Below are 21,550 nucleotides of genomic sequence, written 5' to 3'. Positions count from 1 at the left end.
TGACCACAACGTGTTTAAATTTTGGCAACTCAAAGATTATGCCATTATGGGTTTCAGGTCCGTAGGTACCCTCCCCTCTGGTCGAGGATCAAAGCAAGTTTTTCTCTATAATAGCGAAGACCTTGAGGCAAATTTTCTTTGGAAAGTCTGCTAGTACCAGACTACCAATAGAGCTATTGAATCTGGATTAACCACAGTGTTACGTTTAGACTTTAGAGAGATCACTGAAGTTTTAACAAAATATATAGCCCGATACAAAAAAAATTCAGATATCATTAGTGAGAAATTTAATACTACTACAGTTTAAAAGGATAAAAAACGCTCAAGTTTTTTACATCTGTAGTGTACTACTCCCTCCGTTTCAGTTTAGTTGTCGTTTTAGGATTTAAATTTTGTTTCATAATAGTTGTCGTTTTAGGTTTTCAATGCAAATGTTTGGTGAAAATTCCAGTTTTATCCCTACAGTTTTAATGTTTTGGCCAATGAATTTTTTTATAAAATATATTAATAAAGAGTAAAACAGAAAATTTAATGCTTTCTTAATTTGTGTGAAAAAACCTTAAACGACAACTAAAACGAAACGGAGGGAGTACTACTTCATTATTGAGAAATTTAATACTACTACTTCTAGATATTCATATATCATTAATGAGAAATTTAATACTACTACTTCAAAAAAAAAAAAAAAAAAAAAAAAAAATGAAAACGTGAAAGGAGATATATACCAAAAATGTGAAAAAAAAAAAAACGCTCGAAGCCTCGAAAGAGAAAGTATCTGATAAATAATAAACATAAGCAGTGACGTCATACTTGATAAGTTGATATCATGAGATTGATTAGTGGCACACAGGAGATGTCACTATAAAAACAGCCACGTCCTCGAAAAACCGAAGAAGAAGTAACAAATGGGTGAAGTCAGAAGTTGAATCGAGGAAGAAGAGTTAACGATGACGGCGACGAACAAGCAGGTCATATTGAAAGACTACGTGAATGGTTTCCCTAAGGAATCCGATTTCGATTTCACAACCACCACCGTCGAACTTAAGGTTCCGGAAGGTTCTAACTTGGTTCTGGTGAAGAATCTCTACTTGTCATGCGATCCTTACATGAGGATTCGCATGGGGAAACCTGATCCTTCCACTGCTGCTCTTGCTCAAGCTTACACTCCCGGCCAGGTACCATCGACTATGATGATAATGTTTGGTTTGGTTTGCATGATTATTATTTGAATTCTCTTTTGGCATATAAATACTTATACTTTGTGAACAGAACAATATCTTATTATAATAATAGTATACTTTTTGTGATGACGGTTTGGTGTTCTTGAAGATGACTCTGAGAATAAATTGTGTCTCTTTGGGTTTTACTTTTTGCTATCTCTATCTTGTTGACTGTTTTTAATTCCCATTGTGTGTTTTGGTGCAGCCAATCCAAGGGTATGTAGTGTCCAGAGTGGTAGAATCTGGACATCCAGATTACAAAAAAGGAGACTTACTCTGGGGTATAGTTGCATGGGAGGAGTACTCTGTTATCACTCCAACACCTCACGTGCATTTCAAGATCCAGCATACCGATGTTCCATTATCTTACTACACGGGACTTCTCGGTATGTTAATCTCTGCCGTTTTCATGGTTTTGTAAGTGGAATCATTCTGTAAACTTTGGAAATCTCTGCTTCTTCATACAAAGTTTTGGCTTGAGACAAAGATCATGTAGTTGAATGTCATAATCGTTATGGATGTCTAACAAATCTTTGAAACATAGGAATGGAATTAGTTATAACTTCAATCTAGCTAGAAGACTAGAGTTTCAACTGTTTGGTTTGTTGATCTGTTTCATATATTCACTCTCTGATGGGTTTTGTCCTGTCCTGACAGGTATGCCCGGTATGACCGCCTATGCTGGGTTTTATGAAGTTTGTTCTCCAAAGAAAGGAGAGACAGTTTATGTGTCAGCTGCATCTGGTGCGGTTGGTCAGCTTGTGGGGCAATTTGCTAAGATGTTGGGCTGCTATGTTGTTGGAAGCGCTGGTAGCAAAGAAAAGGTGAGAATTTGATCATCATTTCCATGATTTGTTTCCTTATGTTTCTTAGTTCTCATTCAAGAGAATGATTACCCCTTTACTTCTTTTTAGGTTGATCTCCTCAAGACCAAGTTTGGGTTTGATGATGCATTTAACTACAAGGAAGAACCTGACCTTACTGCTGCCCTCAAAAGGTTTGGTTAATTACCACTAATTTTGAACTGTTTGATGTCTATAACTGTTAGGATCGGTTTGCATAATAAAGCCAGAATTCAAAACTAAAGTAGAAACAAAAGAAATGGATAATAGCATGAACACCATGATTCTACCTGTGAAACCACTTAATTGGGGATAAACTCAATTGATTAATATCTAATCAATTGCTTTTTGACTAATCTAAGAAATATTCTCCTTTTCTTTTCCAGGTGTTTCCCTAATGGCATTGACATATACTTTGAGAATGTAGGAGGCAAAATGCTAAACGCAGTGCTCGTAAACATGAACCCACACGGGCGTATCGCTGTCTGTGGAATGATCTCACAGTACAATCTTGAGAACCAGGAAGGTGTACACAACCTATCCAACATAATCTACAAACGAATCCGCATTCAAGGCTTTGTAGTTTTTGATTTCTATGACAAATACTCAAAGTTCTTGGAGTTTGTGCTTCCGCACATTAGAGAAGGGAAGATAACGTACGTGGAAGATGTAGCTGATGGGCTAGAGAAAGCTCCTGAAGCTCTCGTTGGACTCTTCCATGGTAAGAATGTTGGGAAACAAGTTGTTGTTGTTGCTCGTGAGTGAAACAATGTTTGATACTTGTACAAGAGTTTGTGTGGGTGGTTTATGTTTTATGGATAAAAATAATGTTTGTTAAGGTTTCGAATCTATATAGATATAAAATTCGGTTTTGGTTCATCTTTGCGTTTGGATTTGCTCTTTAAAAATAAATCAAGATACAGTTAATCCCCACATTGTGTGCATCACACATAATAGCGCAAGAAATTATGCTTAATACAACTAAGTTTGGCTTCATAAGTTTTGCATGGTTAGTATAGTAGATTAGCAAATAAAAAGATTATCTCCTCAACTTGTGGCTTTACTAACCGCACTAACCGTAGAAGAGCTTATATAAGTAGAGAGAAATAAAGACGATGAAGAACCAAAAACAAACCTATTCTAAAAAATGGAGACGATGATCAACAAGCAAGTCGTATTACGTGATTACGTAACCGGTTTTGCCAACGAATCCGACCTTGTAATCACCTCCACCACCGTCGATCTTAGGGTGCCGAAGGGATCTATGACGGCGTTGGTGAAGAATCTCTACTTGTCTTGCGATCCTTACATGCGGAATCGTATGAGAAAACCTGATCCTTTGAGCCCTGCTACTGCTCAGTCCTTCACTCCCGGCAAGGTAAAACTCTGCTTCGTCGTCATGACTAAGTTTCGAGCTCAGAAGCATTTACAATTTGGAAAACCATTTTTAAATTCCGTTTGAGGTCTGTTTGGTTACTGTTAGGATCCCACATCGGATGTTTGAAGGGACCAACACTAGTATATGAGGGATATGGGCCAATCCACGTATCTATAAAGCTCTGTTTCGTCATGATTAAATTTGGGAGAAATTTATGTTGTGTTGTGCAGCCTATCTCAGGGTTTGGAGTGTCTAAAGTGATAGATTCTGGACACTCAGATTACGAAGAAGGTGACTTACTTTGGGGAGCAGTAGGATGGGAAGAGTACAGTGTTATCACACCAATTCCTAATCTTCACTTCAAAATCCATCATACCGATTTTCCCTTATCTTACTACACTGGACTTCTTGGTATTGTTGATTCTCCTTCCTCTACGTCTTGGTATTGTTAATTTTCATCCTCTCCTGTTCCTTGACAGGTATGCCTGGTATGACCGCATATGTTGGGTTTTACGAGATCTGTTCTCCAAAGAAAGGAGATACCGTGTTTGTGTCAGCTGCCTCTGGCGCGGTTGGTCAGCTTGTAGGACAATTTGCTAAGATGATGGGTTGTTATGTTGTTGGAAGTGCTGGAAGTAAAGAAAAGGTAGGACGTTACTAGAAACGATCTAGCTTTCTTATTTGGATCCTGATTTGTTGAGCTTCTTTAGGTTGATCTCCTCAAGAACAAGTTTGGATTCGATGATGCATTCAACTACAAAGAAGAACACAATCTTATTGCTGCCCTAAAAAGGTAACGCAAATTAAGATTTCTTGTATCCACAAATCAAGAACAACTAATATGAAAAGATCAATTCTCTCTTTTCTAGGTGTTTCCCTGAAGGCATTGACATATACTTTGAGAACGTGGGAGGCAAGATGCTGGATGCAGTGATCTTAAACATGAGACCACACGGCCGTATCGCGGCATGTGGGATGATCTCACAGTACAATCTGAAGAATCCGGAAGGCATATACGGGCTCTCGCTCATTACCTACAAAAGAATCCGTATCGAAGGGTTTAACTGTTTCGATTACTTCGACAAATACTCAGAATTCTTGGAGTTTGTGGTTCCGTATATAAGAGAAGGTAAGATAACGTATGTGGAAGATGTTGCTGATGGGATCGAGAGTGCTCCTGCTGCTCTCGTTGGACTCTTTCACGGTAAAAACGTCGGGAAACAACTTGTCGTGGTTTCGCCATCTTAAGTGATATATTTGAGAGTACTTACTTGTTCGGTAAGTGGTGTGTCGGAAGTTGGATATGTCCTTACGATATGAAATTGTTGAAGCATAAGTATTTGGTGGAGTTTCTTCTGCAACATTACAAGTTATCAGGATTCGATATCAAAGATGTAATAATTAGCCTAAATTATGAAATAAATACAAGAGACCATGATATCGATCTTTGGTTTGATTTGGTTTGGATTGGTTCAACCGTCCAAATTGATTTTAGTGTTTAGAAGTACTTGTCCGGAAAAACTTTTACAAAAAAAAAGTACTGTCCGGAGGAAACTTGAAAAAAAAAAAAAATCCTAGAGAAATTCTCATTACACAAGTCCGTCGAGATTGGCAAACAGATTTCGCGGTTAAGTACCCTAATCGCGACGTCGGAAACCATCGTCGTGTCTGGCTTAGCATTTGTCGTAATCTACGATGGCTGGTTCTTCAGGCGGAAGCCAAATGTCATCACCGGCAGCTCCTAAAATCCTTCTTGCTAAACCGTCCGTTTCTCCGATTACCGGTAAATTCGGACGCGGCAACTCCGACGACGATAATGCTTCGCACCGCTCTCGTCTCCCTCCTGTTAGCTCTCTGAATATGCTCTCCGATTCTTGGGATTTTCACATCGATCGCTTTCTCCCTGTAATTCCCTCTCTCTCGTTTTATTCTTCTTCGTTAGTAGTGATTGAATTGAACGAAGTTGAGATTTTGAATTCTTTTGATATAGTTACCATGCTTGATCTGTCTGATTATGTGCTAGAGATCTTATGCTTAGTTAAATCATCCTTCGAAGCTTAAGATGACTCCTTTTATCTAAGTAGAGATCATTGACTCAATTGATTTTTTTTTTTTTGAACAGTTCCTTACTGAGAATACAGACTTCACGGTGGTTGGAGTGATTGGACCTCCGGGTGTTGGCAAATCGACAATTTTGAATGCAATCTACGCCTTTGATGGGAGCTCCCCTGGTTAGTATTCACAGAAGAAAATATCATATATTTGGTGTTTTCTTGGATCTTATACATAAGAATAGCAGTTTGGTTGTAGTCAAGAATTTTAGTCATAGGATTTGCCTCTGGAATTGGCTAGGTTCTCTTCTTCCAAGTTTAACAAAACTTTATACAAGGCTGTTACTTTGTAGGAATGCTACCGCCATTTTCTGTACAGTCTGACGAGATCAAAGCAGCGGCAAAACATTGTACTATTGGCATTGAACCAAGAGTTTCCGCTGAGAGGTTCATCCTTCTTGATGTTCAGGTTTGTGCAGTTGTTATTTTTAGTGTATTTACTTTTTTCTTGTTCTTGAGTGGGGAATCATCTTGTTTAAAAACCAATTTCGTTTGAATGCCTTTTAGTAAAGTGGATGCTATTTCACAGACTTAGCTTTAGTTTCTCATCAATATCCTCCAATTCTGTTCTGCAGCCTGTTTTCAGTCCATCCATATTGGCTGAGATTATCAGACCTGATAGTTCATCCTCAGTACCAGTCTTGGGCAGTGACTCTCTGTCGGCTGAGTTGGCTCACGAAATCATGTGCATCCAGGTAACTGGGAGACTTGACAGAGACATCTCACTTGATGAATGTTTTAGCACTTCACTTATTGTTTATCGTTGTTTTTCTCCCACTGTTTCATTTTCCATCTACTTTCGTTTCCCTATAGATGGCTTTGCTCCTGGTGTTGGGTATTTAATTGGGGTAGAGATCTAATCTAATCGTTTTCATTTTGGGCTGGTGCAAGGAACAATTCTAGCTTGGTGTCCTCTTAGCATCCATTTGTCACGTGTTGCTGGTGGTATCTGAAGGAGTTCATGAAGATAACATGTGGCATCTGATGTCAACGGTATCTCTATTTTTAACCTTGTGTCGTATTATTTTTTAGTCTTAGATGATGCTGGTTCTCTATTTTTCATGCTATTATGGTTCATATCATGGATAGAGGTAACAAAAAGATGCGACATATCATTAAGAGCGGACACTGAATCTAATTTAACTTGATGCAAATACTTTGTTGCAGCTGGTAATGTTCCACCATACTTAAATCGATGAATATATGAACAGTTGACAAATACAGTAAACATATTTAGGGAGTAGTGTCGTTTATACATATTGATGACTTTAAACTGGAAACTTCTGAAAACAACTCAAGCTGGGAGTGCTAGAAAAATTGGTATGTCTAATTATAGATAAATTGTAAAGGATCTGAACGTTAATATATAGGGGCTTTTAGCTTAAAACCGGAAACCATGCAAATTCTTTTCCTAGCAAATGATGCAGAAACGCCCGTGTGGTACTATGGTAGAGGATCTCTTTACAGGGATTTCACGAATCATTGTTCATATGATCATGCGTCTTCTCTTTTTTCTGCAGGTGGATTTGTTGAAGCATGCAATACCTGATCCATCTTCTCCTGCACTTTCCCGTCTACAGATCTCTGAGATTGGGCCTGAAATGGAATTTAAGGACAAATTATCTGAGGGAAATGAATATATGGCTACTCCCATATTTGTGCACTCAAAGTGAGTCTCCTTTTGTTGGTGTCTTGATTTTATATCACCATAAAATACAAATCTTATAGCCTTGTGAACTAATGCATTATCCTCTATTGCTTGTTTTTTTATACAATAATGTTTGTTGAACGTCTGTTAATTAAATGTGATTCTACTTAGCTATTACTAAATAAAATGTAGTCTAGTCGGTGTGTTAGATGAGAAATTGTAGGGTAATTCTAACAAATCTATATGAATTATCAGCTCACTGCTCGTCCTACTTCATCTTTGCAGGCTTCAGGATCAAGATCTCTCTCCAAAGAATATCTTGCAACTAAGAAAGGCACTGGCGCAGTATTTCGAATCAAGTTCATTCACAGCAGGAAGGAATGGGTCGGAGTTAGTCGAGCCGGTTTCTTCTGTGATTCCATCTAAAAGCTCGAGAAACCAGCACGAGAGTTATCAATTAGCAATGTGGAAACTAAGGGATCAGGTATGTCTCTCTCCCTCTTCGTCCTCCTCTTTATATCTCTCGGACTTTGTGGATTATCCACGCATGTGCACATTCATCCACATGAACACGCTCAAGAACTAGTGTTCGGGTTTATCACAGGTTTTGTCTTCTAAATCTACGTCCTTTTCAAGACCAGTCTCTGAACGGGAGTGGCTGAAAAACTCAGCAAAGATATGGGAGATGGTGAAGAATTCTCCGATCATTGCAGAGTACAGTAGGGCTCTTCAAAGTTCCGGTATGTTTCGGAGGTAGTAGTAGACCCTTCACTTATAGTCAGTGTCTTGATATTCTAGGCTTGCTCGTTTGTTGCTGAATTCATTGAACTTGAGATGTAGTGTTTTCTTCTTCTTCAAGTTCTTAAAGAATAGTGTGTCATGAATATTTTCTTACCGCAAAATCTCTCTGTTACTTACAACATTCTCCCTCTCCCTCTCAATACAGCAAATGCTAATTAGTTTTCTCTTCGAAATCATTCAGACGTGAAGTGATTTAATCAAAAGATCGAAAGGCATTAGGTAAACTTTAATATATCCAACTGTAACAGAAAGCATTTCGTCGAACATCTTCAATGCATTATGGGTTCAACAAGATTTTATAAAGTTTACCGTTGAGTTCAACGAAACCCCTTCAAATTCTGAATTCTAGAACAAACAAAATGATCCAATCTAGGGATTTGTGTTGAGAGTAAGTAAACAAACTCTCGCTGTTCCTTAGATTCTTATTTATCATCAGATAAACCCATATGGAGCAGTTCACTTGTCGAATTCCCAAATGACTCCTCCATCTTCTTTGACTTTTTTGTTGATCCAAGCTTCAATAACCATACCAGCACCAATCCCACCAAGGATAAAACTTCCATAGTAAGCAAGAGCCCTCGGCCATGGCTTTCGCGGTAGGAAGTAAGCTTCGTATTTCTCTTCAAGTCCCCTCGGCGTTTGTTTTCTCGCTCTCGTCACCGTTTTCACACCACCACCACCACTTGTTGGCTTCTTCGTCTTCTCATTCTCAATCCCCCACTCTTCTCCTTTCCATGGATCCTTTGCTTCTTCACTTGCCATTTTTAATCGCCTAACAAATCTCAATTCCAGTTCAGCTGGATCAAAGTCGTGATCTTAGATGTGGTGTGTGAATTAGGGCAGTGTCACCGCCTCTTCGGAAATGAAAATTGTAACCTGTTTTAGGCCCATTAAAAGCCCATTTAAGACCCAATTAGCGGAGCTAAAAACACCAACACCACCTTAGCGTGTGGAAGGAGAAAGTCTCACTTGCAGCAGAACTTTGTATTCTCTTTCATTGACTTTCGTTGAACAAAATTTGAGAATTTTCATCGATCGCTAAATATACACACTGTTCAACAAAATCTGGTTCGATTCTATTAATTTTTTCTTTTCTTTAGATCAACTATTGCAGATCGTATTAATTTTTCTGGGTAAATTATTAATATTTTTCTCTTACGAGGATTTGATTGTAGATTCAAGCAATAATTAGGCATGGAATCAGAGTTGATACTTCATGAAGGTGGATGTCATTGTGGGAAAGTGAAATGGAGAGTTAAAGCAGCAACAAGTGTGGTGGCTTGGAGATGCAATTGCTCAGATTGTTCAATGAGAGGCAATGTTCACTTTATCGTTCCTTCAAGCAACTTTGAACTTCTTGATGATTCCAAAGACTTCATTACTACTTACACTTTTGGGACTCACACGGCCAAGCATACCTTCTGCAAGGTTTGTGGGATCACATCGTTTTATATCCCGAGGTCTAACCCCGATGGAGTCGCTGTCACAGTTAAGTGTGTCAAGTCAGGGACACTGGATCACGTCGAGGTCAAAAGCTATGATGGTCAGAACTGGGAAGTGTCTCACAAAAAGACAGGTATTGCCTCCTTTTCCAAGGAGTGATATGATAAGATCAACTCAAGATTGTAATGGCTAAGAAAAAAAAGAATCTAAAGCAGTCATGGAGAAACAATTTGGAAATGAGAAAAGTTTTTTCTGCCTAAACCCTTTTGAGAATAATGCTCAGGGTTTTGAGTTTTTGAGTGTTGTTCAAATCTACACCTGCAGATATCTGTGTTGATGATAAGCTTATATGAATTCATTTCTTGTTACCTGCATCAGCTCCAGCTAGTTTTTTTCTCTGTTGATGCTCTGCGACTTTGTAATCAATGACCTCTCTGAAAAGGTTTGCGTCCAATAAGCAGTTTGCGCTTCCATACACAGCAGCTTGAACGCTTGCCATCAATTTCGCAATTTCTCTACCCGAAAACCCTTTTGTTTTGGCGGCAGCTTCCTTCAGGAGATCCTCAGTAATGCCTTTTATCTCAATTTTCTGCTGCTCTTTTTTGAAAATGCTTTGGAGCAAACCCGGCTTTTTTAGATTAGCCTTAGATATGTACTTCTCTAGATAGAGGTTTAGAAGCTTGAAGCGCTCTTCTTCTCCAGGCAAGGGGAATTCAAGAGTCTCATCGATACGGTCAGACACTGCTGAGTCTAGATCACCAGGTCTGTTTGTGGCAAGCGCTAGGACTATGTCTTTGGACTGGTCACCCGTGCGGAAGAGGAGTGCATTTAGTGCACTCCTTTGGGCTTCGCTCATGTATGTTTTGTTACGCCTGTCAAATTTGCAATCAAATCAACACATTAATAACTCAAATCCCTGAGTTAAGTTTAATTATCATCAGCATCTGATTTGCGACTTACTCGCACAGAAATGCATCGGCTTCATCGATGAAGAGCAACAAGCCTCTCTTAGATTTTTTGGACCAGTCAAACAGTTGGTGTATCTTTGTTACAGCCTGAGCTCCAAGTGGAGCAACATCTCCACCCGTCATCAATGCATAATCTAGACCCTGAATGGTAACAGATCAAAGGACGTAAGTGATTATTGAAATAACAAGCCTGAGATTCTACAATTTTAATGCCCATGGGTAACCTAGAACTAAGATCTTGATTTGAAGAATGCATCTACGCTTTATACATGATATAATAACTGTAAGCATCAGAAATGTCGAGAATACATACAGATCTACGAGCCAGCTCTCGGGCAGCCATTGTCTTCCCTGTTCCTGGTGGACCGTAGAAAAGTATATTTCGGAAAGGTGCTTGGTGGGCTTTTGTGTTGGCAGTTGCATTAGCTAGCTGTTCGATTCTCTTTTCAAGAGCAGGACGCAAAATAACATCACCAAACCCTTTTCCATTTTTGGAAGTAGACTCCTTACCACCACCCCGCAATGTGGACAAGACACGAGAAGCGGAACCAGACCAAGGGTACTTTCCTCTTGATGATTCTCTAATTAGAGAAGGTTGTCCTAATATTCTATCCACGTAGCTCCAGATAACCTTGGCACCTTCTCTGCAACAAGCAATCTATAAGATGACTGAGTTCCTCAACCTAGTCATGAGTGGCACTTTTTTCTCAACCATTTATAGTCTTTACCTCGTTGTGTAGATCCCAGCTGCAAGAGCGGTTAGACCTCCAACAGCAACAATTAGCTTATTTTGATCCGTTAGAATGGTACGCAAGCCCCCTAGGAAAACCAGTAAAAAGTCAATCATTTATTTACAAGAGTATTTATATATGTATTTAAAAGAGTCACATGCCTATTATACTCACAAGTTACCTATATTAGACTCTAATTACTGCTAAGGTAAACTTCCACAGGAAAGCTTCCACAATGAATTAAACAAAACGATAGAAAGATACTGTTTATCATTAATGTCTGACCTCCAATATGATCGAATGTAGTATTGATGGCAGAAACCCATTTCTCTCTTTCTGCATTTGCACGATCAACAAGTATTCTCCTGTTAACATCCTCAGAAAGCTTTGATTCACGAGCTCTCCCTTCAGCTTCTGCCATAGCTTTGACCCTGATTGTCTCACGTTCAATCTCAGCTTTCTCCCTCTCTGTTTGTCGTCTCTGTGCTTGAATCTCTTCTTCAGTAGCTCGTCGAGCTACTTCCCGCCTAATTGCTGATTCTTCTTGCATTTTCACAAGTTCTTGGTTTCTTGTTCTCTGGGCCTCATTCTCAGCCTGTAACAAGATAAACAGCATAAGTTGTTAGAGAGAATAAAAGTTCCCAAAGTTAAATAAACAAAAAAAAGTATCTGTAGAATCACATGCCTGCATCCTTTTTCTTGCTAACTCATCTTCATAGCGGGCCATCTGTGACTTTGTTTGTGCTTGGTGCTGAGCAAGTTTCTTCTGTTCCTCATATATTACCCTTTGCCTCTCCTGTGAAATGGAAAATGTCAGGAACATAACTTTACAAAAAAAGAATCTTCAAAGTAAATAATGAATGATGCAACAAAAATGTAACAGCAATGGATATAGTAACAAGGTCCCTGCAAATTCGATTCTGGTAGCTCACCATAGAGTTGTAAGAACACATATACGATATAAGTAACATAAACACAAAGATAGATACATTTGTCTCCAGAACGCCTCATAAGTAGGTACAACCTGACCAAACCATGTAGTCAAAAATATATTGACAATGAACTCAAGAGTAAGTTGAACTCACAGCTTCAGCTTGGGATTGCATAGCTTTAAACTCCTGCGCCTTAGCGGTAAACTCAGCCTGCCTCGTCTCTTCTTGAGTCTTAATACTTTCAAATACCTATCAGAAACCAAGCAGCCATCAATTGTGAGGCCAAACATCACTGACAAACACAGGAAAAAAGAAACACTTCATATCCCAGAAGAAAACTTAGTAGCTCAAACTTATCTTCCATTAGCTACATCATACACAACTCTTATCTACTTGAGAATCTATAATCTCTTATCCGATTCTATCTATGTATAGAATCTACAAATGACAGAATTGGGTTAGTTCTTAAGACCTTTTTGGCATGAGCTGAGTTGTTGATCCCCTTCAAGGCCTTTGCTCCTCGCTCAAGCGCTTCCGGATCAAACCCAGCTGAAGTTGTTCTCGGATTATTGTTCCGAATCCGAGGAGGAGCATCAGATTCTTCGCCAGCAACAGCCGGTTCTTTTCCAGATTCCGGCGCCGGCGGAGAAGAACCTTGCTGCTGAGGAATCGAAGCAGACGGAGAGGTGGAGAAGCCGGAGAAAGTGAAAGGTCCATCTGCAGCAGCGAATTTCGACGGCGCGAGAGAAGCGGAGGCAGCTAGGGCTGAGATCACACCAATCGCAAGTTTCTGAGCCATTTTTTCCCAAAAGGGAATGAGAAATTAAAGAGAAATCAGACTAGGGTTCTCAATGATTTTAAGGGGATTTAAAAATTGGTGTAAAGAGGATTTAAGAGGAAGAAATTGGCTTGATGAACAAGAAATTCGAAGCCATAGAAATGGAGGCAGAGAAAGTTGCCAAAGGGTTTTAGTAGGGTTTCTCTGCGAAAGTAAAAAAAGACTTAAGATCTTGGGTCGGTTTTACCGGATTATCTGGATATTTGACCCGAAAACCCGACTTATTTGGCCCATTTGACGGAATTTGAAAGACGTTTTAAATAATTTTGTTATCATTTCATTTTCAATAGAGCGAAATAAAAAAAACAAATTTATTATATTGATAAATAAAATTCACAATTTTTTTTTTTATATAAGTGTTTTTAATTAATACCATAGTAATAGATAGTTCATATAGTATCACACTATCATAGATTATTAATGTATGATAACAAAAATACATTGAAATAGGAAGAATACATTGAAACTGTTGCCAGAAAAGAACAAATTTGGAGGAAAGTCTCTAAATAGATATTATAAAGGAAATTTTAAAATTAAAACTCAAATTGAATTGATTGTTACATTTATAACGTTCATCGTTTTTTTCTTTTACATGTGTAGATATAAACTATAACAAGAGAGTACTATTACACACAACTAATTAAGTGGTGGTATTTGCATGCAGTAGTATACTTCACATGCAGATCAAACCCGCTAATAATCCAAGCAAAGGAATAACGATCGAATTTAACATTTCCACCTCATGGATGCTTGGAGAATCTGATTTTGGCAGGGGACTGCTGGCTGGTGGAGGAGCGGTAAGAGTATGAGTAGGAAGAGAACTATTGTTATGACTACTTTGGTCACTATTGTTGTGACTGCTAGGGCAAGAAATGAAGGGTAAAGTGTGATTATTATGAGGAGAATCATCGTCGATAGTACTTGGAGATTGTAGGATACCGTCAATTCCATGACATTTGATAGAGCCTAAGCTACAAATGTTGCGGCTTATAATCTTGACATTATTGAGAAAGTAGTTTGATCTTCCACCATTGGAGATCTCGAGGGTGTAATGTGGTAAAGAGGAAGGAACAATGGAGCCATTGGGGATGAGATTGAGATGCTCGAAAAGAAGAGAGGAAGGGATTGAGTGGCGAAGCAAGAACTCAGAAACCGAATCCTGTTGATTAATAATGTTTGATCTAGAAAGGGTTTTGTCCTTTGGCATCAAGAATGTGACATTGGCTAAGAATCGAGGATTTACGGATGGTAACATGTTGATAAGCATCACAAAAGAGAAGTAATTTGCTTTCTCCATTTCTTCGATGGCGACAGAAAGTTCATGGTTGTTTGGCACATGATGACTCTTTTGGGCTCTTGTTGATGATGTTACGATGATGACTAACATGCAGAAGGTTATCACTTGAGTTTGAATAGCTCTCATTTTTAAAAAAGAAACCTTCTTGTTCCTTTTTGGGGCGTCTTTTTTTGGAGATTAGATTGGTGGGATCGGATACTTAGATATAATCTTTCATAGTTAGGTAGAGAATTTTGGTAGGTGATAGATAAGGTTTAGCTTTGGACATGCGTGTGTTGTTTTCCACCAAATTGAGTGGTCATAAGGTCATGGTATCCGCATGGTGAGCGAGTTTGTAGATAGTTTGTTCAACTAGTATAATTTGTGATATTTACTGTGGATACTGGATACTACTATAAATCGCCAGAACATAACTTATTAAAATCCAATTGATGTAAGAAAAATAAAAAATAATCCAATGAATTTCTTTATTTATAATATATTTTTGTTTTATTTGAAAATGACGCTATATTAATAAATAGTCTACTATATTTATTTGCTAAAAGACCATGATACTTAGAAGAATTTGGTTGAATCAATAATCAAGAACAAGTAACAATTTTAGAATATTTTGGTTAATATTGGTGAAGTTTTTCCTGTGAGATCTATCAAACGACAAGCTTCCAATCTCAAATACATAAAAGATTCACGTACGAAAATCGATAATGCTTGGCATTCCCACATGGTTGTCACGTTGAGTCATGGAGATTGAAGACACGTCTAAAAATTGTCCTAATAATTAAATTTGTCAATAATGTAATTTATATAAAACTATTCTAGAACATAAATTAGATATAGCTTGCGTGTACGACTTTTTCTGCATGTGAATTCTTTTCATGTAATTACTTTTTTTTTTTTTTTTTTCCCTTATATAATTTCAGTTTCGTTTGCTTTGAATTTAGATATGAGTAGAGTACCACCCTCTATGCCTATCTTGTTCCATGAGATAGTTATAGCTCGTTTTGTACGACATTTCCGGTAGATGAATCACTCTCATGCTTTACTTCTTTTTTTCTTCCAATTCTTTTAGTTTAGCCAAGTTTGGTTTCATTTCTAGTTATTTCAGATTTACAAAGAAGAAGAAAAATTGATCCAAATTAAAATTCAATCCTGTAATCAAATCAGGACTTTAATGTTTCTTGTATATGTGACATATTCCATCACCCATCTCCATAGAACTCTGTTATAAGATTAGTGTTTTTTTTTTAGTATAAACCAGTCATATATTAAAGTTCAAAAGTTTTCAATCAAAAACTAATTGAGAATACATGTATTTGCAAATTTTACTTATACATGCAGTTTTGATGAAGATAAACATGATCAAATTTAATTACTTTAGTAAGACATGGATTTTGGGTTTTAATATACAATTTTAGTAGCAGACTGTATAGTTCCACCATTAATCAAAGGTTACATAAAAAGAAGAACAAATGTCATGAGCAAAAAAACATCCACGTCATAAACAAATGATACAACAGAGAACCAAAAAAAGACAACGAGAGAAACTAAGTTCCTGCACTCGTTCAAACTATATTTAGCCGATCTTTGTCCTAACATGATCCATCATCATCTTCAGACAGAAAAGAAAAACAAAAAGAATCTAATAAAGGAATGTGATTTCATATAATAAAAAGACAACGAATATTTTTTTTGTTTTGTTTTGTGATTCTTGACAAGAAATCAACCTATCATGGAAAACTGAAGTTTCCTCCAATCTCAGTATTACCAGCCGGAGGATTAATAGCGACCCAAAGAAGAGAAATGGTAATGGCCACAAGACCAGACCAAACATACACAATCGTCGGTGTTCTTCCTCTTCTTCCCATTAGACCTTTAGCAAATGGATAAAGATGTGCCAAAACCCAAAAACTGAAGAACACTCCTCCAATCAATTTACTCCACTGAGGAACCACACTGTAAATTGTCCTGCTGAATCCAACCGCAATCGCGATCAAGTTCACCATAATGATCGTAATCGGAGGGATCATAAGTGAAGTCCATTTCACCATGTACAAATCCGCAAACTCGTCGTCTATATCATCTCCTCCGGATTTACTAGTGAGCGTGAAGGAGATTTCGACTCCTGCTACAACTTTGAGCAAACCTTGAAGCACAGCTGCGAGATGAGCGCTTGTTCCTCCAATGAGCCAAAACTGTTCGTTTCTCCACCATTCCTCCAGTGAGATTCCTGACCATTTGATCTCGAGGAGGGCGAGTAAGCAGAGAGTGATGGAGATGATGAGAAGGTAGACTAGGAAAGTGACGTTGAGCGTCTGGACGATGAACTGACCAGAGAAGAGGGAGAGCGCCGGGAGGAAACAGTAGACGATGAGGAAGATCGATGTGAACGGGTAGATACCGACGTTTAAGTAGGCAATTCTCTGGAGTATTTTCATTTTCGAGCTTGCAAGAAGAGCATTGTTACGGGAGAAGAAGATCTCGACCGAGCCAGTAGCCCAACGGAGAACCTGGTGAAGCCTATCCGTCAAGTTAATTGGAGCTGTGCCACGGAAAGCATCCCGTTTCGTCACACAGTAAACCGATTTCCAGCCTCGGTTATGCATTCTATAACCTGTGACAACATCTTCAGTGACTGACCCGTAAATCCATCCGATACGTGACCCCCACTCGGTTTTATCCTCGTACCAGCAAGAGATAACAGCAATGGCTTCTGCTACTGTCGATGCATCAAGAAGTTCTCGCGGGATGGTGAGTGCACCGGGTGGGCGCCCGTTTTTAACCGCAGGGTGGTCCGCAAGAGGCCGGCCTTGGAACTCAGCAACGGGAATTGAATCAATGAGGAATGTCGAGTTACCGAATTTCTTCGGGACTAGAGAGAGATTCATTTCTTCGTCATCATAATCACTCATACGCAGAGCTCGGTTTTCTTCAGGAATATTCTTCTTTTTGCTACGAGGGAAACAACAACTCCAGCAACTTGGGGAAAAGTCCTTGGATCGAGGCGGATTGAATCCATAAAGCGCGATTCTTCGGAAGAGACAACCGGTTCCGACATAAACCGGACCCATAAGCCCATCAAGGGCTCTCATGTTGACGTCAAAGAAGACAGTGTTGTGATTAGCATATCTATCCGAAGGGTCAATACCTTCAAACCGCTGCGGAAACTGAACGTAGCAAAGCCTATCCCCGCCTCTATCCATCATGAAGCACATACCTTCTCTCAGTGCCTCAGAGTTGTATATGTAATGATCACAGTCAAGATTGAGTATGAATGGTCCATTTGACATAATAGCAGAAGCTCTGACTAGGGCGTTCATGGCTCCAGCCTTCTTGTTATGATCATAACCGGGTCGCTTCTCACGAGAAACATAGACAAGGAGTGGGAGCCGAATATCCACATCAGTTAGATCAAGAAACCCTTCGGACACTCCGTGTAATGGCTCATCACTCGGTGGCTTCAACATCACCTGCATTGATAGATCATATGCGAAAACAAAATGAGATATTGAATAATATAATAACATCTTGAATCTTGAATTTATGGCCATTCCATGGACATTGAAAACTTCAAAGAAAGTAGAAAAAGGCTTTCGATATCAACTTTATATATACCTGAATGATACCGGCGTGGTCGCCTTTGGCATGATCACTGGCAGAAGTCAACCAAGTTCCAGGCCAGTGAGTACCATCAGCCATCCATGTAGCTTTCGGAATCTTCACGGGCTCCAAAATCTCATCGTCCCTGTTCTGCCTCTGCATCTTCATGGCTTTAATTTCTTCTCTGGCATGATAAGCATCAGAACGTCTCCTGATCGAATCAGGCAAGCTGTTAACCCTGACTTTGAACTCATCGAACTCACGCTTAACCCGTCTCCGGTCCTTCACGAAATCAGACTTCACTTTGTTCTTGTAAGGATCTCTCTTTAAGCTAAAGTAGGAGTCTGGATTCCTCGGCTCGATCGCATGTTTACGACAAAAAGGAACCCAAATGTTTGCAAAGCTCGCAGCTTCAGCCATTGCTTCAAACGTAAGAAGCGCCCCTCCATCATCAGACACATAGCAAGAAAGCTTCTCAACCGGATATTCCGCAGCTAGAATCGATAAAATGGTATTAGCAGTGACCAGAGGAGGTTCTTTCTCGGGATCCGCAGTAGAGACAAACACATCGAATCCAGGAAGGTCGGATTTCCCGGTCGGATTGCTGGCTGTCGGTGTTTCAAACTTTTCCTTCAAGACTTGAAGATCGGTGGCACGGTTAATCGGGCATAGCTTAGGGAGCTGATCAAGAAGCCAAGACAAGGCAAACCAAAGCTCACAAACCACAGACATTCCCCATAACCATATAGCGTCTGGGTTTTGATGTTTAATCCTCCAAGTCAAGAACAATGCAAGAACAACTATACGGATAAATATCAAAAGCCTGCAAAAAAAGAAAAAAGAATACAGACTTCTTTTAACAACTTAGAAAATTGGATTTAGTATAGTTACACAATAAAACAATACACTTCTCTTTTATACCTGTATGGACTAATAACACCAGCAGGAATTTTCAGCTTCCGAGTAAGCGGTCTCCACGGTTTGCTCATCAAATCTTGCGCCTCCATACCGTCACCATCTCCATCTCCATCCTTACCGCTCCCGAAATTCCCGTCCTTTGTCCAAAAAGCATTCCCATAACCATAAGTTCCAGTCGTCTCAAATAACCACCTATTGTGATCAAAATCTCCAGTCTGACTCCTCATCAAAGCTGATTTATTAGTTGACTTCATCAAAGACAATCTTCTCTCCATCTTCGACCCGCCACCGCCAGGCAGCATAGGCCTTTGCTGACCGTTATCATCAACCTGATCGGTCAAATGCGTGTTCTTGTACGGTTCTTTACACCCGGGGCAAATCCCACCACCGGTTTTGACCGCATCTATGAAGCAATCCCTACAAATTTTAAAGTCACATTCACAGGGAAGAAGATCTTGACCTCTCTCATCGCTCATAACCTTAGCATCGCAGCCAGGGATCGCGCAAGAAGATCCTTTAGCGCCAGCCATTTGTGGATGGTTAGTCTTTGTCTCAATCACTTTGTCCATAAGGTGAGCCCTGGTGGTGCTGTTAAACCCGCCAGTGAACATCGAGTTAGAGACATATTGCTCCTCAACTTTCTGAGAAATAGAAGGGTCCATCGGCTGGTTATCTGGAGTTGGAGGAATCTGAACTGTATAGCTCATGAAATCTTGACTGCCCAACTCGCTATCAAGATCGTCCCTGGAGTAACTAATATAGCGACCCGAGGAAGTTCTTCGACCAAATTTTACTCTCTGAGGAACAGATGGCCTTCCAGGCTCCTGAATATCAGAGTTGTTTGATAGATTTGAAGGACTTTTATCGAAATGCTTATTAGATGCCATAGTTAGGATCTAACTTGGCAGATCCCTGTAGAAAGAAGTCAAAGCAGAAGCAACAAAGTTAGCAAAAGAGGAAACAAAGACATCTCTAATTGCTCTTAAATTCCATTCAAAACATCAACAAAGAAACAGATCAATCTATGGATCTAATGGCTTCAATCAAAAACAAACTCATCATCAACCTTCACACAAATGAAAAAGAAAAAGGTAACAATCATTTCTTACTGCAACAAAAAGGCACCACCTTTAAAGCTACCAAGACGTATACTCTAATTCAAAGATTCAAACTTTCAAATCCAAGAATATCTCGAAAAGCGCACACATCTTTCTCTAAACAATTCAAAACGAGAAGTGAAATGAGAGAGAGAGAAAGATGAGCCCATTGACATTTTCAGACAAAAAGAGACGATCCCACCACGAACTAATAAGAAAACAATTAAACAAGATTTAAAAACCAAGATTGCTTGCAAATACCTTCACGGGAAAGGAACGCTAAGAAGAGAGAAGAAACTCAGATCTTTGAGTTTATAGTAATTGACAGAAGAAGAAGAAGAACATACTTTCTTTTTTAACAAATCTGTCTGAAGTATTCAACGCGGTCGTGTCGTGCCACCCAACTGGATATTATGAGGCATTTGATAAATTGAGAAGAGATAGTGAAAGGAAGAAAAAGAAGAAGAGGAGGAGAAAAGGACTTAGTCGTGAGCAAATACTTAAGCACTCCTGCTAACTAATACACGTTAGCCGATTTATCCCCAATATATTCAAAGATCTTAAAATATATATAAAACAAAGAAAAAGTAAAGAATAGAGACGAGAAATGAAGACGGAAGATCTCTGCTCGATTTCGAATTTTTTACTTTTAAGTAGAAAATTTTATGACGCGGTGAGACAGCGAAGACGAAGGTGGAACGCCGCCGGGAAACAAGTTGACGGAGCACACTCTTTTTTTTTTTTCTGAAACGTTTTACGTTTTCTTTTTAAAATATTTATTTTAGGGCGACTGAGGTTTTTCGGACAAGGTAGATAAAGTAAGAACGACTCTTTTTAACTCTTGTGGTCTTATTTATCTTTTAACGCGTTGAACGTTTTTCATTATTTCCATTTTTTTTCTTATCGAATAAGGATACCAAAAATTTACTTACCATAAAAGATTAGAAAATCTCTAATTGCTTTGATCTCAGTTCAATGATTTACAGTATTTAAAGCAAGCAAATACTGTAAAATCCATGTTTTGAAAATAACTCAAGTTATTTGAATTTTATTGGGATATTAAGTCGCAAGTTAAAAATTTAGTGGCTTTAAAAAGTGTTGGATTACTAAATCCTCTTATGATAAAGGGGAAATTGTTGTGATTTATTAATATACAATGTTCTCATTTTGAGAATTTTTTTTTTTTTTTAAAAATTAATCCAAAATCTCTCTGTTTTCAGGATTTTATCTTTTTGAAATTGTTTAAAATGTATGTTTATTAACTAATTTTTTCTTTTTAGTTATATTTTCACTTTGTTGTTGTAAGAAGATACAAATTAGCTACCGAAAAGACTTCAGATATTTTCTAGTTTCAATTCCAAGCTACAAAACACAATGGGTGTGACTGGTCACCCTTAATAGAAGAAATGAAAAAGGGAGAATTTTTTATTTTCTTGGCATGTACCAATAAAAAAAAATCAGAATTATATCAGATGAAAACATCAAAAAGTAACTAAAGGAGAGGAATTATTCCTTCTTCAAAACTAGTAGAATTCATTTTTCTTTTTGATGTGACATTTCTTTTCTTCTATTTTTTCTAACTTTTTAACCAGTCACAGCCAATAAAAAAAAAAGAAAAAAATACTATTTGGTATTTTTTCACAATAAAATATGGAAAAATAAAAAGAATGTCGTAGGGAGGCGTTAATTTCGGGACTCAAAAAACGTGTAAGCACACTGAAAGAGACGA

The 21,550-nt window shown here is 38.6% G+C and overlaps 8 protein-coding genes across 11 annotated transcripts; 4 read left to right on the top strand and 4 right to left on the bottom strand.

Moving 5' to 3' along the window:
* The first annotated feature begins 856 nt into the window (after positions 1-856).
* LOC9309869 (NADPH-dependent oxidoreductase 2-alkenal reductase) lies at positions 857-2,941 on the top strand. The gene is made up of 5 exons (XM_002873755.2): positions 857-1,175; positions 1,426-1,606; positions 1,878-2,044; positions 2,135-2,217; positions 2,449-2,941. Exons 1-5 carry the CDS (start codon positions 948-950, stop codon positions 2,825-2,827), a joined length of 1,038 nt encoding a protein of 345 aa, XP_002873801.1. The 5' UTR covers positions 857-947; the 3' UTR covers positions 2,828-2,941.
* Positions 2,942-3,133: 192 nt separating this feature from the next.
* Positions 3,134-4,882, top strand: LOC9309868 (NADPH-dependent oxidoreductase 2-alkenal reductase). The gene is made up of 5 exons (XM_002873754.2): positions 3,134-3,440; positions 3,671-3,851; positions 3,920-4,086; positions 4,151-4,233; positions 4,310-4,882. Exons 1-5 carry the CDS (start codon positions 3,210-3,212, stop codon positions 4,686-4,688), a joined length of 1,041 nt encoding a protein of 346 aa, XP_002873800.1. The 5' UTR covers positions 3,134-3,209; the 3' UTR covers positions 4,689-4,882.
* Positions 4,883-4,981: 99 nt separating this feature from the next.
* LOC9307815 (protein SMG9) lies at positions 4,982-8,116 on the top strand. 2 transcript variants are annotated; one of them, XM_002873753.2, is made up of 8 exons: positions 4,982-5,345; positions 5,563-5,671; positions 5,845-5,960; positions 6,127-6,246; positions 6,455-6,544; positions 7,072-7,220; positions 7,485-7,683; positions 7,804-8,116. In XM_002873753.2, the coding sequence occupies exons 1-8, from the start codon at positions 5,136-5,138 to the stop codon at positions 7,954-7,956; spliced, it is 1,146 nt and encodes a 381-aa protein (XP_002873799.2). In that variant the 5' UTR covers positions 4,982-5,135; the 3' UTR covers positions 7,957-8,116. The 2 variants fall into 2 exon arrangements, with proteins under 2 accessions (XP_002873799.2, XP_020877756.1); XM_021022097.1 differs by having other exon boundaries at positions 5,830-5,960.
* A 138-nt stretch (positions 8,117-8,254) lies between these two features.
* Positions 8,255-8,847, bottom strand: LOC9309867. Its single transcript, XM_002871699.2, has one exon. It carries the CDS (start codon positions 8,760-8,762, stop codon positions 8,457-8,459), a length of 306 nt encoding a protein of 101 aa, XP_002871745.1. The 5' UTR covers positions 8,763-8,847; the 3' UTR covers positions 8,255-8,456.
* Positions 8,848-8,959: 112 nt separating this feature from the next.
* LOC9307814 (centromere protein V) lies at positions 8,960-9,786 on the top strand. The gene is made up of 2 exons (XM_021022100.1): positions 8,960-9,068; positions 9,176-9,786. Exon 2 carries the CDS (start codon positions 9,195-9,197, stop codon positions 9,600-9,602), a length of 408 nt encoding a protein of 135 aa, XP_020877759.1. The 5' UTR covers positions 8,960-9,068; positions 9,176-9,194; the 3' UTR covers positions 9,603-9,786.
* Positions 9,563-13,154, bottom strand: LOC9307813 (ATPase family AAA domain-containing protein 3-A). Its single transcript, XM_002871698.2, has 8 exons — positions 12,547-13,154; positions 12,228-12,323; positions 11,828-11,938; positions 11,428-11,737; positions 11,140-11,230; positions 10,725-11,055; positions 10,404-10,552; positions 9,563-10,315 (listed from the first exon to the last, which is right to left on the bottom strand). The coding sequence occupies exons 1-8, from the start codon at positions 12,871-12,873 to the stop codon at positions 9,799-9,801; spliced, it is 1,932 nt and encodes a 643-aa protein (XP_002871744.1). The 5' UTR covers positions 12,874-13,154; the 3' UTR covers positions 9,563-9,798.
* A 269-nt stretch (positions 13,155-13,423) lies between these two features.
* On the bottom strand, positions 13,424-14,471 carry LOC9307812. Its single transcript, XM_021022098.1, has one exon. The coding sequence runs from the start codon at positions 14,333-14,335 to the stop codon at positions 13,586-13,588; it is 750 nt and encodes a 249-aa protein (XP_020877757.1). The 5' UTR covers positions 14,336-14,471; the 3' UTR covers positions 13,424-13,585.
* Positions 14,472-15,667: 1,196 nt separating this feature from the next.
* Positions 15,668-20,609, bottom strand: LOC9307811 (cellulose synthase-like protein D2). Of its 3 annotated transcripts, none has more exons than XM_021020630.1 (4): positions 20,083-20,609; positions 18,728-19,636; positions 17,822-18,629; positions 15,668-17,676 (listed from the first exon to the last, which is right to left on the bottom strand). In XM_021020630.1, the coding sequence occupies exons 2-4, from the start codon at positions 19,609-19,611 to the stop codon at positions 15,937-15,939; spliced, it is 3,432 nt and encodes a 1,143-aa protein (XP_020876289.1). In that variant the 5' UTR covers positions 19,612-19,636; positions 20,083-20,609; the 3' UTR covers positions 15,668-15,936. The 3 variants fall into 3 exon arrangements, with proteins under 3 accessions (XP_020876289.1, XP_020876290.1, XP_020876291.1); XM_021020631.1 differs by having other exon boundaries at positions 20,169-20,609; XM_021020632.1 differs by lacking the exon at positions 20,083-20,609 and adding an exon at positions 19,853-20,044.
* Positions 20,610-21,550: the final 941 nt, after the last annotated feature.

Source organism: Arabidopsis lyrata (genome assembly GCF_000004255.2).
Source record: "Arabidopsis lyrata subsp. lyrata unplaced genomic scaffold ARALYscaffold_6, whole genome shotgun sequence".
NCBI lineage: Eukaryota > Viridiplantae > Streptophyta > Magnoliopsida > Brassicales > Brassicaceae > Arabidopsis > Arabidopsis lyrata.
This window is presented reverse-complemented; position numbering and strand designations above follow the sequence as displayed.

What these genes read in the sequence shown, in the direction of transcription:
- LOC9309869 (XM_002873755.2), top strand. Translation starts at nt 948, where the DNA reads ATGACGGCGACGAACAAGCAGGTCATATTGAAAGACTACGTGAATGGT. An exon ending in AAGCTTACACTCCCGGCCAG is followed by an intron (nt 1,176 to 1,425) that starts GTACCATCGACT and finishes GTTTTGGTGCAG; the next exon opens with CCAATCCAAGGGTATGTAGT. An exon ending in CTTACTGCTGCCCTCAAAAG is followed by an intron (nt 2,218 to 2,448) that starts GTTTGGTTAATT and finishes TTTCTTTTCCAG; the next exon opens with GTGTTTCCCTAATGGCATTG.
- LOC9309868 (XM_002873754.2), top strand. Translation starts at nt 3,210, where the DNA reads ATGGAGACGATGATCAACAAGCAAGTCGTATTACGTGATTACGTAACC. An exon ending in TTACTACACTGGACTTCTTG is followed by an intron (nt 3,852 to 3,919) that starts GTATTGTTGATT and finishes GTTCCTTGACAG; the next exon opens with GTATGCCTGGTATGACCGCA. An exon ending in CTTATTGCTGCCCTAAAAAG is followed by an intron (nt 4,234 to 4,309) that starts GTAACGCAAATT and finishes TCTCTTTTCTAG; the next exon opens with GTGTTTCCCTGAAGGCATTG.
- LOC9307815 (XM_021022097.1), top strand. Translation starts at nt 5,136, where the DNA reads ATGGCTGGTTCTTCAGGCGGAAGCCAAATGTCATCACCGGCAGCTCCT. An exon ending in ACATCGATCGCTTTCTCCCT is followed by an intron (nt 5,346 to 5,562) that starts GTAATTCCCTCT and finishes TTTTTTGAACAG; the next exon opens with TTCCTTACTGAGAATACAGA. An exon ending in TCATCCTTCTTGATGTTCAG is followed by an intron (nt 5,961 to 6,126) that starts GTTTGTGCAGTT and finishes TCTGTTCTGCAG; the next exon opens with CCTGTTTTCAGTCCATCCAT.
- LOC9309867 (XM_002871699.2), bottom strand. Translation starts at nt 8,762, where the DNA reads ATGGCAAGTGAAGAAGCAAAGGATCCATGGAAAGGAGAAGAGTGGGGG.
- LOC9307814 (XM_021022100.1), top strand. Translation starts at nt 9,195, where the DNA reads ATGGAATCAGAGTTGATACTTCATGAAGGTGGATGTCATTGTGGGAAA.
- LOC9307813 (XM_002871698.2), bottom strand. Translation starts at nt 12,873, where the DNA reads ATGGCTCAGAAACTTGCGATTGGTGTGATCTCAGCCCTAGCTGCCTCC. An exon ending in TGCAATCCCAAGCTGAAGCT is followed by an intron (nt 11,939 to 12,227) that starts GTGAGTTCAACT and finishes TCCATTTCACAG; the next exon opens with GAGAGGCAAAGGGTAATATA. An exon ending in TAGCAAGAAAAAGGATGCAG is followed by an intron (nt 11,738 to 11,827) that starts GCATGTGATTCT and finishes ATCTTGTTACAG; the next exon opens with GCTGAGAATGAGGCCCAGAG.
- LOC9307812 (XM_021022098.1), bottom strand. Translation starts at nt 14,335, where the DNA reads ATGAGAGCTATTCAAACTCAAGTGATAACCTTCTGCATGTTAGTCATC.
- LOC9307811 (XM_021020630.1), bottom strand. Translation starts at nt 19,611, where the DNA reads ATGGCATCTAATAAGCATTTCGATAAAAGTCCTTCAAATCTATCAAAC. An exon ending in GGTGTTATTAGTCCATACAG is followed by an intron (nt 18,630 to 18,727) that starts GTATAAAAGAGA and finishes CTTTTTTTGCAG; the next exon opens with GCTTTTGATATTTATCCGTA. An exon ending in ACCACGCCGGTATCATTCAG is followed by an intron (nt 17,677 to 17,821) that starts GTATATATAAAG and finishes CTATCAATGCAG; the next exon opens with GTGATGTTGAAGCCACCGAG.